Source organism: Halichoerus grypus, chromosome 2, assembly GCF_964656455.1.
Source record: "Halichoerus grypus chromosome 2, mHalGry1.hap1.1, whole genome shotgun sequence".
Classification (NCBI taxonomy): Eukaryota; Metazoa; Chordata; class Mammalia; order Carnivora; family Phocidae; genus Halichoerus; species Halichoerus grypus.
The window spans coordinates 125,740,678-125,759,278 of NC_135713.1; the positions used below are offsets into that span (position 1 = coordinate 125,740,678).

General features: G+C 39.1%; 1 protein-coding gene across 3 annotated transcripts in view; it reads left to right on the forward strand.

Annotated features, from left to right (window-relative positions):
* Positions 1-18,279, forward strand: part of AFF4 (ALF transcription elongation factor 4) — an 88,516-nt gene extending 70,237 nt beyond the window's left edge. For all 3 annotated transcript variants that reach the window (XM_078067520.1, XM_078067519.1, XM_078067521.1), the window contains 8 exons: positions 3,639-3,733; positions 4,389-4,452; positions 4,569-4,705; positions 4,958-5,029; positions 6,403-6,496; positions 7,504-7,547; positions 8,988-9,208; positions 12,418-18,279. In XM_078067520.1, coding sequence (XP_077923646.1) covers positions 3,639-3,733; positions 4,389-4,452; positions 4,569-4,705; positions 4,958-5,029; positions 6,403-6,496; positions 7,504-7,547; positions 8,988-9,208; positions 12,418-12,545 — 855 coding nt within the window. In that variant the 3' untranslated portion in view covers positions 12,546-18,279. The remainder of the gene's footprint in view (positions 1-3,638; positions 3,734-4,388; positions 4,453-4,568; positions 4,706-4,957; positions 5,030-6,402; positions 6,497-7,503; positions 7,548-8,987; positions 9,209-12,417) is intronic.
* Positions 18,280-18,601: the final 322 nt, after the last annotated feature.

Genomic DNA, 18,601 nt, shown 5'->3' on the forward strand with positions numbered 1-18,601 from the left:
TGGCAATTTAATTAAGTCTTTAAAATTGAGGTGATTTTAATTGTGAACAACGGCTCAAATTGAGATACACAGATGGCTTTTTCTCCAGGTGGACACCCTTCCGTAATAGTTTAGAGAGTTAGTTCTAGTGTTCTTAAGGAACCTGACTGTCCTCTTGGCCTCCTTCACCGTCCAGTTTTGTGTCTACCTGCTAACTGGCTCTTTCTCCATTTTCCATACTTCACCCGTAGGATTTGAGGCCTGAATGCTTATTTCTTGAAACCTCATACCATTCTCCCTTTTCTTAAGATTGATTTATTTGTGGGCACCTGGGTGACTCAGTTGGTTAAGCGTCTGCCTTCAGCTCAGGTCATGATCCCAGGGTCCTGGGATCAAGCCCCATATCAGGCTCCTTGCTCAGCTGGGAGCCTGCTTCTCCTTCTCCCTCTCCCTCTGCCTGCCATTCCCCATGCTTGCGCGCCCGCTCGCTCTCTCTTTCTGTCAAATAAATAAATAAAATCTTTTTAAAAATGTATTTGAGAGAGAGAGAGTGTCTGCCTGAGTTGGGGCAGGGGGAGAATTTCAAGCAAACTCCCTGCTGAGCGCAGAGTACAATTCCGGGCTTGATCCCACGACCCCAAGATCATGACCCGAGCCGAAATCAAGAGTCAGAGGCCTAACTGAGCCACCCAGGCGCCGACCCCCCGCCCCGCCCCACCGCCTTTTTAAATGTAGTCTTTAAGTGAGGTCACCTGTTCATTTGGTTGTGTGATCTCATAGGTAAAACTATGTGGCTCTTCTTTATTGGTTTGTCAGATCCTTGAAAGCAGGGATTTGTATCTTGTTTTTTCTCCATTGTTTAGCTTACTGGGTAATCAGGAAATATTTGTTGGATCAAATGTAGTTATTTGGTACTCTGTTGTTATTGACAGAATATAAAATATAGGCCCTGGCCACTTTGATTTCAAGATCTTAGGGCTTTTAACAGTTGTTAAAATCATTAATGTTAGTCTTGGCAGTTTTCAGTTTAAGCAATTACATACGGGTTGATTAAAGAAGAATCTGTAATTTAGTTGGAAAATACGCTTTTTCTTATTTTAGCTAAAGGAAAATTAGATAATATGGAAAACCAAAATTACATATAATTTCTATTTTATGTTTTTTTACATATTCACTTATATTATCAAATATTTGAAATATGTTGGCATAAAGTTCAGTCTCTTAATATGCTTTTGATATATGTGACATCTCTACTTATGTTTCCCTTTTGTTCTTTATTTTTTTAAAGATTTTATTTATATGAGAGAGAGAGCACATGAGGGAGGGAGGGTCAGAGGGAGAAGCAGACTCCCCACTGAGCAGGGAACCCGATGCAGGACTTGATCCTGGGACTCTAGGATCGTGACCTGAGCCGAAGGCAGTTGCTTAACCAACTGAGCCACCCAGGCGCCCTCCCATTTGTTCTTAATATTAGTTCTCTGTGCCATTTCTCTTTTTCCTTGATCAGTCTCATCAGAGGCTTATTTGTTTTACTTGTCTTTTCAGAAACTAGCCTTTTTGTTGATTCTTTGTGGTTTATTTTTGTTTTCTATTTCATTAATTTATAGTCTTTATGATTTCCTTTCTTATTCTTTATTTTTGCTTTGTTCTGTTTACTGACTTTTAAAAATGGATACTTAGCTCATTAATTTTTAAATTAGTTTTAAGCCTTTTTTTCTTTCTTTTTTTTTTAAGATTTTATTTATTTATTTGACAGGGAACACAAGCAGGGGGAGTGGGAGAGGGAGAAGCAGGCTTCCCGCTGAGCAGGGAGCCCAATGCGGGGCTCGATCCCAGGACCCTGAGATCATGACCTGAGCCGAAGGCAGACGCTTAACGACTGAGCCACGCAGGCGCCCCTTCTTTCCCTGATATAAGCAGTTAAGCTGTATAATTTCCTCTAAATACTGCTTACGTGCATCCTAGAAGATTTGGTGTGTTTTTATAACTCCGTTTAAAATATTTTCTAATTTCCAGGGTGATTTTATCTTTGACCCAAGAGTTACTTAAAAGCATGTTAGTCAATTTCCAAACATACTGAGATTTGCTAGTTGTCTTCTGATTAGTGTTTCTACCTTAATTGCATTGGGGCTGGAAAGTAATCTGCATGGTAGCAGTCTTTTGAAATTTGTTAAGATTTACTTTATGAGAGTATAGTATATGGTAGATTTTGTAATGTTGTGTATTTGCTAGAAAAGAATGTGTATTCTGCATATATTTAGACGGAATCCATGTAATTCAATTAGATTAATCGTGTTTTCAAATCTTTATGCTGATATTTTTGGTCACTTTGTCCTCTTGTTCATTTTTCCACAAACATACAAGATTTGTCTATTTCTTCTTTTAGTTCTGCCGTTCTTTTTTAATTGAGATATACTTGATATATAACATATTAGTTTCAGGTGCACACCATGATTAAATATATGTATATATTGTGAAATGACCACTACAGTAATTTTAGTTCACCTCCTTCACCACGCAATGATTTTACATATCCCATGCATATAATCTTTATGTAAGAAAATGTGTTAAAATACGTAGAAAGTTTTTGAATGTATTTTTAGTAATTTCAATTTTCCTTCAGTAAATCTAAACTTAGGCAATTGTGGAATTATTTAACAAAACATAGAGGGAAAGCTGACCTAGTAATGTTACATTCCATCATAATAGGCAGGAAGCCATTTCAGAAACATGTGAACTTTACCATGAAGAGTGTAGTCTTTTCTCAAATCCCAGGGCCTTTATTTTCATTCCTTGAGATAAGCTGTATTGGGTAGAACTGAAAAGCTGTTACCATTTGAGAAAAATGGTTTATGGTTCCTTTTCAGTAGATTTTTAAACACAAGCAGTAAAATTATATATTAATTGGGTTTTTTAATGTTGAAACATCATTTCGTAGGATAAATTCTGCTTACTTACGGTGTTTTATTGTGGGGAAAATGTGTATAGGGAAGCAGTTGGGAAGATAGGCTCACAGTCCCCGCATAAAGGGCTATGTTGAGAGGAGGTAGAATTAAGTTTAAGAAAGTGGCTAGCCTTTTAAAATATGGCAGATCTGGATTTAAAATCCAAATTCCAGGAATGCCACTTGAAAGTTGTTTGAACTTGGGTGAGTTACCCTCCTTGACATTGCTTTTTATTCTGTCCCAAAAGCTGTATACTTCCATAAAGTTGTGGAAGGATTAAGTACCTAGTTAACTTAGTGCCTGGTAAGTAGTAAGCACGTAGTAAGTGTTAGATCTTATTATTGCTGTTTTCATTGACCAGTAATTATCAGTAAATTTTGTCTTAAGCAGTATTCCTATTCTCAGAGTAGATGGTATCTTCCTTATGTTTTAACTAGTGTCTAGTTCAGTGCCTGGTACATAGTAGACCTCTGCTATTAGAATGAATATTTTTGGTTATATAAAATGGACCTGTTCTGCAAAAAAGGCTTTTACATTCTGAAATTTAAAAATTTTGTAACAAGGAAATTAATTACTGAAGGCAGCGGAATTTTGTTTCCTTTCTACTAGTGGCTCAGAAGATACTTTCAGTTTAATTTTAATCACCTCAGAATTTTCAACATATATACTTTTTCAGCATTATATATTTTCAACATTATATATTTTTCTGGTCAGGAAAAGGCTCCAAATAGCTCCTCTAGCTGTCCTTCATCTACACCAACTCCTGATGCTTCTAAGCCTCGGAGAACAAAGCTTGCCTTTGACGACAGGTGAGAGAAATGGTTTTTTATGCATTGGAGAAATCATTCCAGTCAGCATATAAGAAACTCATTTAGATTCCCATCAGTGATCAGAAGAATTCCTACTTGTGTTGTGCTCCATAGAACATTCAGATTTTAATTTGAAAGGCACCCTCCTAGTCCAAGTATTGTTCCTTTTACCTGACCTCCATGACTCCTGGGGCATGTGAGTGACAGACCTTCAAGTAGAAGCTGACCTGACCTCCATGACTCCTGGGGCATGTGAGTGACGGACCTTCAAGTAGAAGCTGACTGCTGCCGGTACCACTGTTTAACATGGGCGCTTTCTCAAATAAGTGAGAGCAAGTGTTGGCGTGTGTCCTGCATTTTGTTAAAAGGCTATTTCTCTTACCCACATTCCATTTATTCCAAATCTTTCAAACAACTTGGGAAAATAAGCATTTAATACTAGGGAGCTTGATTTCTATTTTCCTAAGTAGAAAATTTGTCATGAGTTGGCCAACACAGTTTATGCTCTTAACCCAATAAAAACATTTGTCAGAAAAACTGGAACTGGATGTTTAGTAATGGGTCATTTTCTGAGGGATGCTAGAGACTAAAATGAACAAGTAATATCTTATGAAAATATTTACTATTTTATTTACTATAAAAATTTACATTGCAGAAATTATTCAGCAGACCATTATTTACAAGAAGCAAAAAAACTAAAGCACAATGCCGATGCATTGGTATGTAAACATTCTCACATTTGTTTATGTAATCAAATTAACTTAAATTTTCATTTATTGTTTGTTCCCATAGTACCTCAGTGTATCTCTCATTACCTTTATTCTCCTTTCTTCAGTCTGATAGGTTTGAGAAAGCTGTATACTATCTTGATGCTGTGGTATCTTTCATTGAATGTGGGAATGCATTAGAGAAAAATGCTCAGGAATCCAAATCCCCATTCCCTATGTATTCAGAGACAGTGGAGCTCATCAAGTAAGTGGGAAAACTTGGCTGCCATGTCATTGGCACTATTACTTCCTTGGTTCATCTAGGAAGGGGCTGATACAGCTGTGTACAGTAAAACTGAAGGATCCTAATCCTTTATTGTCCTGGGTTAAGGAGAACTGGATACTTCCGTGGGTATTTTTGCCTTTGTTTAGGTTGGGTTCTAATGTTCTGAGGACTAAAGTCCTAAGATCAAGATGAAGTACTGTGTTTTGTGTCATTTGTTGCTTTAACTCACAGATACACTATGAAGCTAAAGAATTACTTGGCCCCTGACGCTACAGCTGCAGATAAAAGGCTCACGGTACTTTGGTAAGTGTTGTGTTATAGCCTCTGCTAGATGACAGGCTGTTCCCTAAGAAATTATGCTGTTTATGCCCTTCTGAAAGCTATCCTTGAATCGACTTTTCATAACCCAGGCATAAATCTATTTTTGATGGGTAAAGTAGAAAATAAGTCAAAATTCCTACTGAAAGATTTTTAGTTGTTGTCAGTCTCTGATCCATGGTGCTCATGGCAAAAGCCTTGGTAGAGTAGGACTGACCGTAGAACTCCCCATGTCTCACATGGTCCCTTTACCAGGCTCTTCTTTCGGTATCCTCTCTCCTTATTCACATAACCTATACCTTCCCTTAGGGAGCAAATGTTTAGCTTATTCGGAATAAAGAATGTGGCTTGTTGGCTTGGTCCCAGGGAGATATTATCAGATTGTTAAAAATACTTACTTTACCTGGCACTGGCTTTAACAACTAGGAATGTAGCTGTGGATAAACTGACACAGTCTTTTTTGTCGTGGAGTCTAGTATCTAGTGTGAGGAGACACAGATTAATCAAATCGCCACACACGTATATGAATTCAGTACTTTGTGGGTTTTTTTGTTGTTTTTTTTAAAGTTTTTTTTTTTTATTTATTCATTCGAGACACAGAGATAGAGAGAACATGAGCAGGGGGAGAAGCAGGCCCCCCGCCGAGCAGGGAGCCCGATGTAGGGCTCGATCCCAGGACCCTGGGATCACGACCCGAGCCGAAGGCAGATGCTTAACCATCTGAGCCACCCAGGCACCCTGAATTCAGTACTTTGAAAGAAAAGTATAATAACTCTAAGAGAGTAGAGTGTAGAGACACCCAGTCTTCAGGTAGAGGGAATATGTGCAAGGGCTAGATGGTGGCAAGAAACTGGGAGCTGTCAAGGAACTAACTAAAGCAACTCCTCCAGAGACTGGGGAGAAGTGAAAGTGACTGGGAAGGTAAGCAGTGGCAAGGCTTTTGCGAGCCATAGTATGGCTCCCGTGTGTGGCCTCAGAGTTGTCCTGTGCATAGTTGAGTTTCCTAGTTTTTGTTCTTGAATTTAAGATATTTATAATTTGATCTAGGGATTCTGTTCCTCAGTGATTTCTTTGAATGCATATGTTATAATGACATGTTGGTGTCTTGTGGGTGAGGTTTTGATTCTTGGATGGTCAACAAATAGGAGACTAGTCCTAAGTGTCTTCCCCTCCTTTGGGTGTGTACCATAATCAGAACACATCTTCCAGTTTTGCCTGGGGGTTAGCGTCGTTGACCTTATGCCACAGTCTGTTCACATGAGCCGGTCCTGTACTCTTGCACAATACAAAAGTTGTCTGTGCAGATGCGGCCGGAGTCTGCTGTGCTGCTAAATAAGCTGCCCTTTTCTGTTGGCTAGCCTGCGATGCCAGTCTTTGCTGTACCTGAGGCTGTTCAAACTGAAGAAAGAAAATGCTCTCAAGTACTCAAAGACACTGACGGAGCACCTGAAGGTAAGTGTGGAAGGGGGGAAGGTCCCTGTCCTAGGAGACAAGGTTTGTCATCTCCTGTCGCAGCCCCACAAGTGCCTCTTCCTGTTTGGCCTGCCACAGCAAGCGAGGAGCTACTGTTGGTGAACTTTCAAATAGAAAGTTTGAAATTTCTTGGAAAGTTTTTTTTTTTAAAGATTTTATTTATTTGCGAGAGAGAGAATGAGAGACAGAGAGCATGAGAGGGAGGAGGGTCAGAGGGAGAAGCAGAGCCCCTGCTGAGCAGGGAGCCCAATGCGGGACTCGATCCCGGGACTCCAGGATCATGACCTGAGCCGAAGGCAGTCGCTTAACCAACTGAGCCACCCAGGCGCCCCGGAAAGTTTTTAAATGTACATATATCTGATTGTAGAATCTATGTAGTCATATGCAGTAGCTCTTACTAATATTTTAGTTGATGTAGCCTCTTTCTATCATGAGACCTAGTTTGTACTTCGCAAATGGCCTTCTGTTTTCACTACCACCCTTCCTTAGACTGTTAAATTAGTTTCCTAAAATGTCTGTGTTTTTTCACCACACCACCACATAAATCTTAAAATCCTGCCCTGGTTCTGAGTTCGAACCCTTCAGTAGCTTGCTGTTGCTTGCCAGGTCAGGTCTAAGCTTCTTACCCTGACCTCAAGTCGAGGTCTCTCTCTTGTTCCTTACCTAAACCTCTGCTCCAGGGAAACTGTATGGGTCACATCTCTTCACAGCCTTTGCACGTAGTATGACACACCTCCTGTCTGTCTGAGTGTTATTCATTCTTTGTCCTTCCATTTAAGTCTTCCAGAACCCCCAGCTCTCACCTAAATAGGGTCTTTCTGTTGCACATTTACACACACACATATTCTCTCGCTCTCATGCTTGTATTTTGGGTTCTTAAATTTGTAAAGCTTCTTAAGGAGCAGTTCTGGCCCAGTATGCTTTTGAATGTTTAGTACTTCAGAAGTAGTGTTTTTTAAATTACGTACGTTTTATTTTTTCCACAGAATTCTTATAATAATTCTCAAGCACCATCACCTGGCTTGGGAAGGTAGGTAAATTTTACTCTATAAAATATTTTTTGTGACAAAATGATTTATTTTTGTGTAAAATCAGAATGGGTAGGGTCCAGTTCCAGAAATGGAAAGATGACAAAAAAAAAAAAAAATTAAAACCATCTCTAATAAAGTATTTTTTAAAGTTTTCATTTTTTCTCTTTATTTTTTACTAAGTTGAAAATATAATGAACACAGTCTTAGGAGGAGTAGACAGAGGACATTTCACCTGTAGAAATCTGAGTTTTTTGACAGCACCCCAGTCCTTCTCAGAGTTTAATAGTTAGTTGGGTTGTTTTTTTTTTTAAAGATTTTTTTATTTATTTTTCAACAGAGAAGGAGAGACAGCGAGAGAGGGAACACAAGCAGGGGGAGTGGGAGAGGGAGAAGCGGGCTTCCCACTGAGCAGGGAGCCCGATGTGGGACTCGATCCCAGGACCCTGGGATCATGACCTGAGCCGAAGGCAGACGCTTAACGACTGAGCCACCCAGGCACCCCAGTTAGTTGGGTTTTTATCATTGAGTTTATCTTTATTTTACTCAAGTCTTGACACTGACAGAAATTAATAACAATGGCGTGATTGGGGTTTCTCCTCCATCCCACATCACCCCCAGAAGGAGGACAATTACCCTGACAGCTTCTGTTTTGTAATTTTTTTCTGCTCAGGTATTATTTTTATGTTAACTGACTTTCTGTCTTTGCTCTTGTGTATTTTCTGAACCAAATTTATAGTGCTAAAAGTGAAGATAAAAAAATATTCATAACAAATCGCTTTTGTCCCCCCAACTTTTATTTCATATTCCTTTTTTTTTATGGTGTTGGGCACTTCCACAAATTTTAGTACTGCTGAAATGAACCTCTCAGATTTCAACATGTGTTTCCTAAGAAATATTTAATTGACAGGAAGTTTGAGATAATTGCAGTTGATTGAAAAAGCTGTACCTCTTTGTCAGCTTTGAATAACTTGGTTAAACTAGGAAAGTACCAGAAATAATGGCGTTCAAAATAAAACGATCCTATCTACTACCACAGTCTTCTTGTGTTAAGTTGCAAATTCCTCCCAACTTTCTACAAAACAACTTGAAAAGTACCTAATTACCTGCCAGAATAGATGGAAAGTGTGTGGAGCTGGGAGTGAGGTGATCCAGCTTCTAAGCCTTTGAACTGCTGCTTTCCAGGTGTGTGACTTCCTCAGTTCTTTGCCGTCTTTTGTTCTGTTACCATTCATTAAAACAAAGAGTCCAGATATGATTCGCCATGGGCTTTCGTGAGCTAAGTACTTACTTAGAAGAAATTGTACTTCTCTGGGAACTCTTCCAGTTTAAAAAAAATCTTTAAATTTTAAGAGCCTTCACAGATGAAGAGCCAGTAGAACATTGGTTTCATCACGTTCACCATATTCACATGAATAAGCTTTCTGTTTCCCTCTGTGTAGCAAAGCTGTTGGGATGCCTTCCCCTGTTTCTCCAAAGCTGTCGCCAGGCAATTCCGGAAATTACTCTTCTGGGGCCAGTAGTGCTACAGCAAGTGGTTCTTCAGTGACCATTCCACAGAGGATCCACCAGATGGCAGCAAGCTATGTTCAAGTTACGTCCAACTTCCTCTATGCCACGGAAATTTGGGACCAAGCTGAGCAGCTTTCCAAAGAGCAAAAAGGTAGGAGGGTCTCTGGAGAAACTTGGAAGGACGAAATTGTTAAAAGAGCTTTTATGATCTAGTTAAATAATGTCTGATCTGCATTTAGTTTATTCTGTAGTCTAGAGTGGCCAGTAAAGTTTCCTAATCACCACTGCTTATCAGTCATACTGAATGTACTGAGTTTGGTCAAAAATACCTCTCACTGTACCCGTGACACACACAAAACTAAAAACAGCTTTTGCTCTAGGACATAGGTGCTTTTATTCAGGCACAGTAAGTGCAGCTCCAGTTATGGAAGTAATAAAATACCTGTTCTATTTTAGGATGGTTCACAGTAAATTTGGCTTAGGCATAGGATTACATGCAGACATCTTGTACATACGAGATTTAATATATAAGAAATCACATTCAGGGGCACCTGGCTGGCTCAGAGGAGCGTGTGACTCTTGATCTTGGGGTCATGAGTTCGAGCCCCATGCTGGGTATAGAGATTACTAAAATAAATAAATAAATAAATAAATCTTAAAAAAAAAAAAACAACATTCATACTGGATTTTTAGGTGAATTGGAAAACTTGTGTGATAAAGGAGACCACAAAATAAATTAGTTTCTAGCATTCTTCAGTATTAGGTTATTTGAAGCTTTGTACCTTAAGTTTGTTATTGCCCAAACTAAGAACATTGATAATTACAAAGTATTTAAAGATCCTAGGGAAGAATCCCTATATTGTACACCTGAAATAAATATAACACTATATGTTAACTATACTGGGTTTTATTTTATTTATTTTTTTAAAGAGCGTGCACGCACACAGCGTGGCACAGGTAAGGGAGAGGGGCAGAGGGATAGGGAGAGAGAGAATCCCAAGCAGGCTCCACGCCCAGTGCAGAGCCCAAAGTGGGGCTCGAACTCATGACCGTGAGATCATGACCTGAGCCAAAATCAATAGTCAGACGCTTAACTGACTGAGCCACCTGGGCATCCCAACTATACTGGATTTTAAATTAAAAAATAAGTAAATAAAGGATCCTAGGGAAAAGTACTATATAAACACCATCTTATTTTTGTAGTTGTTATTAGCAAATGTGTGTGGACGGCAGCTATTCAGGTAGACCCTTTGTAGAGAAATACTACACTAGTCAATCAAGTATCCTTTTTTCAGAGTGTTTTTAAATGTTTGTAGTATAAACAGGTAATCAGATGAAGATGAAAGATTACTATCCCTAAAGAAGGATAATGGTGGGAGAAAGCAGAAGAGGAACCCCAGCATCTAACATAGATTTGTGTCTCTGAAAACCTAAATCTTTCCTAAAATTTTAAATATTGTCACTATTGCTCAGGAAAGGTTACAAAGCAGAAATTCTTATTAAATCACTCCTGCTTTACTTTCCATTTTTCTTCCTGATGCCACTTTTCTAGCCTTGTTTTTCCTTTTTAAAATTTTCTTTCTCCTTTCATTTTTACTTTTTTGTGTGGTACTTTTCCAATGTTGACTAAAGAAAAGATAATGGCATAATGATCCCTGTGCACCTTTCATTCAACTAGCGACACAACATTTTCCTAATCTTGTTTCACCTCGCTCTCTCTCTGAATCATACTTTTTTTCCCCCTCTGGAGTATTTAAAGCATTTCCCCTGAACATACTTAGGTGTATGCATCCTTGGGTGATAAGGATTTTTCAAGAACATGATCGTCATGCCGTTAACACAACCACCAAAATTAACAGTAATTCCTGTCAGGTCTGTCATCCAATTTTACTGTTGTTGCAAATGTGCCTTTTTTTTTTCTTTACTGTTTGTTTTTAACAGGACCCAAACATTCCTTCATCTGTGTTCGAAGTCTGTCTCCTTCCAGTTTTTCGTGTTTTGGAGGGTGGGGCACTGTGCCATTTATGTTGAGGATGAAATGAGTCCTATTATGGATTTGACTGATTCCTTCCTCTTGGTATCATTTAGCTTGCTCCCCTGTCCCCCTTATTTCCTTCATACTCACAGTTAACATTTTGAGACTTGATTAGATTCAAGTTCATTATTTTAAATAACATTTCATAGGTGGTGCTCTAGGTTTCCTATTATATGATATTATTGAGGCATTTAATTAATGGCTATCTCTTGTTTAGTGATATTTGGATTTGACCATTGATACAATTTGGGTGGTTTCAGCCTGACTCAGTTTGATGTAAGATTCCCTGTTAAACTTTAACTTAGGTTTTAGCACCCATTGATGGTCATTACTTACATCCATTATTCCACTAGGAAATAGGAATTTTCAGGGCACCTGGGTGTCTCAGTAGGTTAAGCGTCTGGCTCTCGATCTCAGCTCAGGTCATGATCTCAGGGTCATGAGTCCAAGTCCCACATTGGAGCCTACTTTAAAAAAGGGCAGGGGGACAGGAATTTTCTATTCTGATATTGCACCTGCATTTATTATCTGGAATTCTATACAGAAGAACCTTTTCTCCTCTTCTCTTTGATTGCTTCTTGAATTATTTGAGTAGGCCGAGGTGTTTATCATGAGAATGACCCCGTTTTCTCTTCATGTATAAAAACTCCCCTTTCTGTCTGAGACCTACATCCCTCTCTCTCTCCCAAATTGCATCGGGATCAAATGTTAGGACACGGTCGTTCCTTCCTCCTCTCTGCACCCACCTCACGTGCAGATCAGCTTTTATTTGTTCACATAGGAAGAATCCTTTCATTTCCATCCTTTGCACTTTTAAGCTATACTGTCTAAAACATGGGATAATTTATCAGTGTTGCATGGCATATGATTACAGCAGGAAGTTTGTCATAAATGTCTAACCTCACAGGAGCTCTTACGGGGAACAGTGCAAGGAACTTTTTTGTATCACTTGCTTCTTACACAGACAGTACAGAGAGACTGTTTTGAGTAATAGTAGAATGTAGTACATCGTCTCCATCTTAGTCGTGTGTACTGCATACTAGTCATTGATAATGTCCTTCAGTGGAATTCTGCTTGTATGTATAACACTAATTCCTAACCATACAGTCTGTTTGAAGCGTTTCATGACTTAGGGAAAATAATAGAACTTGAAAGACAGACTATGGGATGGTTTGTTCTAAAACATGGATGCTCATCATTGTAGTGCAGGAGGGAGTGTTTTTTTGACTTCATTTGACTACTGTTTTATAATATGGCTTAAAACTTTTAAAGCAGTGTTTCGGGAGAATGTGTACATCATTTAATGACTGTTTTTGGTTTCCTAGAATTCTTTGCTGAACTGGATAAGGTGATGGGCCCTCTCATCTTTAACGCGAGCATCATGACAGACCTAGTTCGATACACCCGGCAGGGACTGCACTGGCTTCGCCAGGACGCCAAGCTGGTATCTTGAACTGAACACATCCTCGTTGCCTCTGATTTTCTCCACAACACTGTGTCACATCACGAAGGAAAACTGCCATAACATGCCACCTAGTCGACACTAAGAATGAGGAATGGTTTTCTCCTCCCTGGTTCATGTGTTGTTGTTATTTATAACCCAAAGCCATGATGTCAGTTGACCCCTTTAATATTCCCAATATGAAAAGTTATTTAAGTGTTTTTAAGTCTGCAGCACATTGATAAGACGGTTTCAGTGATCTGTAATAAGATTGAAATTCCAATTGCAATTCATAACTAATCAATTGAAATTCTATTTATTTTAATTTTTTTAAGTTCCCAGATTGGGGCTAGTTTAAAACTTAGTTATTTCTGCCTATAAATTTACTCTGTTGAACATTTAGCGTAAATTTAAGGTAGGCATTTTTATTTATATACTTGGGGAGCTTTGTTACCTAATGTCTTTTTGTGGTAGCTCTTCTAAGAGTAAGAGTTGGTTCATCTAGATTATGGACATGTTCTTTCTGTACCTGCTACCTGATATTATTTTAAATCTTTAACTACAATTTTATTGCAGAATTTATGCTTAGTATTAAGGATATTCTTCTACACATGAAAAATCATTTAAATATGAGAAGATGGCATTCTACAGATAGAAGATAAAATGTGTCTGATTTGGTATGCATTATTTCAAGAACTGTGAATGTGTGTTAATAACACTATAGCAATCACAAGGTGACTATAGCTTGCATTTAATGCATTACAAAAGAGGGCAGGCAAACTTTCTAGGAGAAGGGTATCATGTGAAGGGTTTCGTAAAAGGACAATCTTGAACTTCATGGATTTGATTAAAACCATGTGTTCTTTTTTGTTGCTAATAATTTGACGATTAATTGAAACAGTTAAGTTACTGTGGAACAAAGGGTGATCCACCTCCTGAGGGTTGCTGCCTATATCTCTTTCAGTGATGATGTTTGAAGGGTTAAATCTCTCTTCAGAATTCTTATTTGTAAAATGTTTTTGCCACACTAGATTGTGATGCTCTCCTGGGAGCATGCAGTGACTAATGCGGGAATGGGCTGGAGCTTTGCTGTGGGTGCTTTTGCTATACAATTTAAGGTTATAATGCCTGAGGTAGAGATGAAGTTCTCCTTTTAAACTTGTCTTGTACTGACTCCCTTTGTATTAGGAAGGCCCTCACCAATGATTTATGTTTCTGATGGGATCAGAAAATTCACACTAGAAAAGTACCTAATTTGGTTCAATGTCAGCCCCCATGGGAAGGGAAGGGGAGCAAGGGTAGAGCTTAAGCCAGCTCTGTAAGAGTTGTATATCAAAGTACCTTTCCCTGTAAGGTGCATATCGGAGTCAAAGGTGAGAAATGTACCCTCTGTCATGCCCCTATCATGTGCCCCTATCATGTCTGGTGTGCCTTAAATCTTACCTTTGAATGAAAACTATGGATTGTTTACAGATGAAGTTTTACACTAGGACCAGATCACCCAGTATGGCTGGTCTTTGGCAGTAGTCATGTTAAATTCTCTTTCTTTTTTAATCTTCCTTTAGGGTCACATAAAGATGAATTTATTTCAGAAAAGCTAACACTTTGGTACATGACTTAGTCTAACTGGGTAATGGCTGCTCCAAAAAAATTGTTTGTCATTCTCCCCATTCCAAAAATGAATTCATCCAATCAGAAAAAAGGATTGCCCTGCTATTTATAGATGATTGCTAAGGTTTGAAGTGGGAAAGAAAGGATAGAAAATCTCCCAAGCCCAGTGGTGCAGTGAATCCTCTGTATTTGAGCCTTTTTTACGCTTACTTCTGAAGCTAGTGAACCTTCGTTGCCCTGTGGCTTCATATTTACAGAGCTTTTGAACTGTTCTGTACCTCAGGGTGTTTTTGCATGTCGCTGGGGATTGGAATCTAGAAATTATGCTGAATTTAATCTTTTTCTCTTGGAGAAATTGCCTCTGAAATCTTTCTAACTTAATCTTATTCATATGTTATCCTATGTTTTAGGAACAGTTTTCCTTTCGAGGACAACTTCTCAGTGATTAGGGTAGTTATTCGGTAAGAAACTTGTCCCTGTTAATTGAGTAGAGGTATGTCCTGTCCTCTGATTGCTCTTACTCTGATTCCTTACTTGGCAGTGAAGTCCTAGAAGTGGATAAAGCTTTCAGCAACGGCAGCCCGTGGGGCACCTCTGAGTTCCAGTGCATTCTGATCTCTTGTGTGTCCTGAAAGGCAGCAGGAGTGTTTCTGGGGTCACACTGATACTTTGTTAAAACATAGTTTCCTGCATGTTTTATGGTGCTGTTCTAAGTTAATTCTCTCTCTGAAACTGTGTTAATTCTTTGGAAATGAATTTTTCAAGCTTTTCAGTGTGGGCAGGGATTTTCCCACTGGGTGGTAATGGGCAATGGATCAAAATCCTGTCCTAAATAATTGAATTTTCAGTGTCATAGTCTGTGGAAACACACACTCCCTTTCCTCTGTGTCCATCTCCTCAAAAGTCGTCTGTGTCTTCATCTGCTCCAGCACATACTTCGGACTCCCTTTATAGGCCACCATTCCTCCTTCCTCAGTAGGTGTCTTCAGTGTTCTCTAACCATTTAAAACTGAATTTGACAAGTGGCTAAAAACTGACTTCGTCTGAGACTTGTATTTAATATATAGTTAATTATAGAAATAGCAACTCTTTAAAAAAATCACTCTGTCGACTGCTTCTTAAGACCACATTGTATGCCAGGAGGCAGCAGCCTACCCCGCCGGCCTCTTCACAGGCGGCCGGTGAGCAGTGGATGCCGTGGTCACGTGCTGGTTTTGCCCGGCCTGGGCTGGGCCGTGGGGAGCTCTTGCCTCCAGGTGATTCACCCGCCGCAGTCCAGCCCGGGTCCGGTCTACCGGCTGGGGAGCATTCAGCCCGTTTCTTGCCTCAGTGCCACCTTTTCCTGAGCAAGTAGCCAAGAACTAACTTTGTAAGCAGTGAGTACTCCAGAGAGATCTTCAGCCGTAGTTGCTGAGGAGTGGAGAAGGTTGACCATCACGATGTAATTCTCCAGAGCACAGGCAGTTAGGGTAATGTGTGCGTGTGCGCACACCTGCCTGTGCTCTGGCCGGCTCCCCCGCTGCCGGGTCCCTAGGCGTCTGGGCCGCACTTTGCATTCACTTGTGGCTTTATTAGATTCACTGTTGTTGTTGTTTTTAATTGTTGTTTGTTTCTTTTTATTAAAGAAAGGTTTAATCAGCTATATCAGACAAGCATCATTTTGTATTTAATGACAGAAACTTCGGGAACTTCTCTTCATTGAGCGAGCTTGCGTTGTGAAGCGAGTACCTGCAGAAAGCACCTGCCCTCAGTGGAAGGTCTGGTCCTGGAGGCCGGCAGCGCTCTGCAGTCTAAGGGCAGCCAGTGGGCGCTCCAGTCAGTGATGCCTGGTTGTGTAGAGGGGAGGTACACTGTGCACTCTTCTAGGTGTGAGGGTATGCAGCTTTGGATTTTAAAATTATGTACACATACACACTTTATATATATGTATGTATGTATGAAAACATGAAATTAGTTTGTCAAAAATGTGTGTGTTTAGTATTTTAGCTTAGTGCAACTATTTCCACATTATTTATTAAATTGATCTAAGACACTTTCTTGTTGACACCTTGAATATTAATGTTCAGGGGTGCAATGTGTATTCCTTTTAGATTGTTAAAGCTTAATTACTATGATTTGTAGTAAATTAACTTTTAAAATATATTTGAGCCCTTCTGTAGTATAATAGGGCTCTTACAGGGTGGGAAGGATTTTAATTTTCCAGTTGCTAATTGAATAAAATGGCCTCATTATGTATTTTGAATTATAGGAGTTTGCCTCTGGGTCCCAGGAACATCTAATGGGAATGACTGTTTTAGGCAGATTGTGACGATCTTTTTTTTTTTTTTTTTTAAGCTAATTAAATTGGGAAGCAAAGCATTTCACATCCATGTAGACTCCTATCACCCATATTCCCTAATTATGTGGAGCACAGATTTCATTTTGATTTCATGTATTAACGTGTTGGAGAGGCAGACTTTTTTCCAGTAATAAATAACACTGCACATCTAAGGTTGCTATTGTGTAAAATAAAGAGAAGAGAGAGAAGTATCAAATGATTTCGAATATGTAGAGGAAGAGGCCAAGTTGGTCATGTTCTTTGCGTGCTTCTCTTTCACATACTCCATAATGGAGAGATTCAGTTTAGACTTCTAGACCTTAGAACCAAGCTGACAAGTGATAGGAAGTAAGTTACTACTAATAGGTAAAGCACATGCTGATTCTCTTCATTGGAACCTCATGGTTCATTAAAAAGAAGTCACTGTCTCTAGAAAAGCAGTGGAAAAATACTTAATCTCTTCCTTTTGATGGGATCTGGTCACAGAATAAGGCATTACAGTTAAGTATGAACCGAGTGTTCTAGATGTTCAAGTATCCTGAAATAGCAGCCCAAGGTAATCATTATGGAATGAAGTTGACTTTAGGAATGTCAGCATTGACCTCTCCGTGCCACCATTGCTCAGCTAAGCATAAATTGCCATTCTTAAAAAAGAAACCAAAAAAGCTCTTCTAAATGAGCATGGGGAAGAAAAGCTCCCACCCAGAAATTCTAGTAATCTGTAGTTTTTGACCTGTTACCGCTTCCACGTGGGGTTTCTTTTCAGCTTTTAACCACTGCAATTTTCTACCTGCTATTGTTCCTCTCTGGAAAATATCTGTTTGGAAATGCTGCCTTTCAAATTTCTGCCATGGTTATCCATACTGTTGAGTTTGTTGTTGCTGTTCAAGAAGTGTCCCCATTTTATAACTTTATGCACACACCTGGCAAATCATTGACATGAGCATTCAACAGTACTGGGGGTGGGGTGGAGCGGGCAGGCTCACCACCAGAGCTGGCCCCATTGGCAATGCCTGAAAAGGCACTCCTTGGGAGGACCAGGTGTGAGGTTGGTTAGCATGGTTATGAAAATTTCTGTCTAGCCTCCGTTTTGAATGGTTTTAAGAAATTTTGTATATGGAGGATGGAAATGCTTATATATTTATTGAATCCTTTTATCTTATTTGAAATTAAAACTATTTGGTGAATAACCGTTTGATATTGGGAGGGTTTTGGAGGGGAAGTAATGCCGCTGATAAATTAAAAGCCTTGTTGATTTTGCAGAAAGGTACTGTTAGTGTCTGATAGGATGCCTTTGTTTTTGTACATGATCCAGATCTTTGTTTTACATTTCTTTTATCCAAAATATTGAGGCATCTGACATTTTCAACCAAAATTTCAATTATATACTGTGATTTTTATTTGTTGCAATACATTAAAATTTCAGAGGTACTTTGGGGCTCAAAAGCTAGGATTTCTAAGTATGTGCATTTCACATAATAAAGCTGTTAATGGTGAGCAAAGTATTATATACTAACTAGATTTTTCCACATCTGTATAGTATATTATATGTATTTTGTGGTATTGAGATTATAGAAAGTTTAGAGTGTCAAACATGCGTTTAATGTGTATTTTTAAACAAATTTATGGCAATTAAAATATTTGGAGACAAGGGTATCACATTTCAATTTGTAAAGATCTTTTTAACTCTACTGTGTCATTAAGATGCTTTGTATAATGCCAAACCATAGCTGGAGAAACTAAGTTTAATAAATATCAAATAGATTTTCTGTATTAAAGTTTATAAACACTGTGCTCTTTAAACTTCTTCAACTCTTACTTTGCCTTTTCAGTGTAATTTCTGCTTTACCTTAGTGCCCACTGCTACTCTACCTGAAGAGTCTGGACCCGCAGTCCAGCTCTCATTTCCTGATTACAGAAATTCTGAACTTGCTGGCCATGCGTCCTTTTGCATAGATCACAGTTCTCCCTGCTCCAGCAGAAATCTCAAAAGAAGTCTTTTCTGCTGTTCTTGGGGGCTTGGGCTTTTACTGTTTTATTAAACTAGATTGTTCTTCCAATTCTGCCTTCTGTTCAGTCCTAGACAGACTTGGGCACATCATCAGGTCGCAAGTGCCAGCACTGCCCATCTCTCACACCT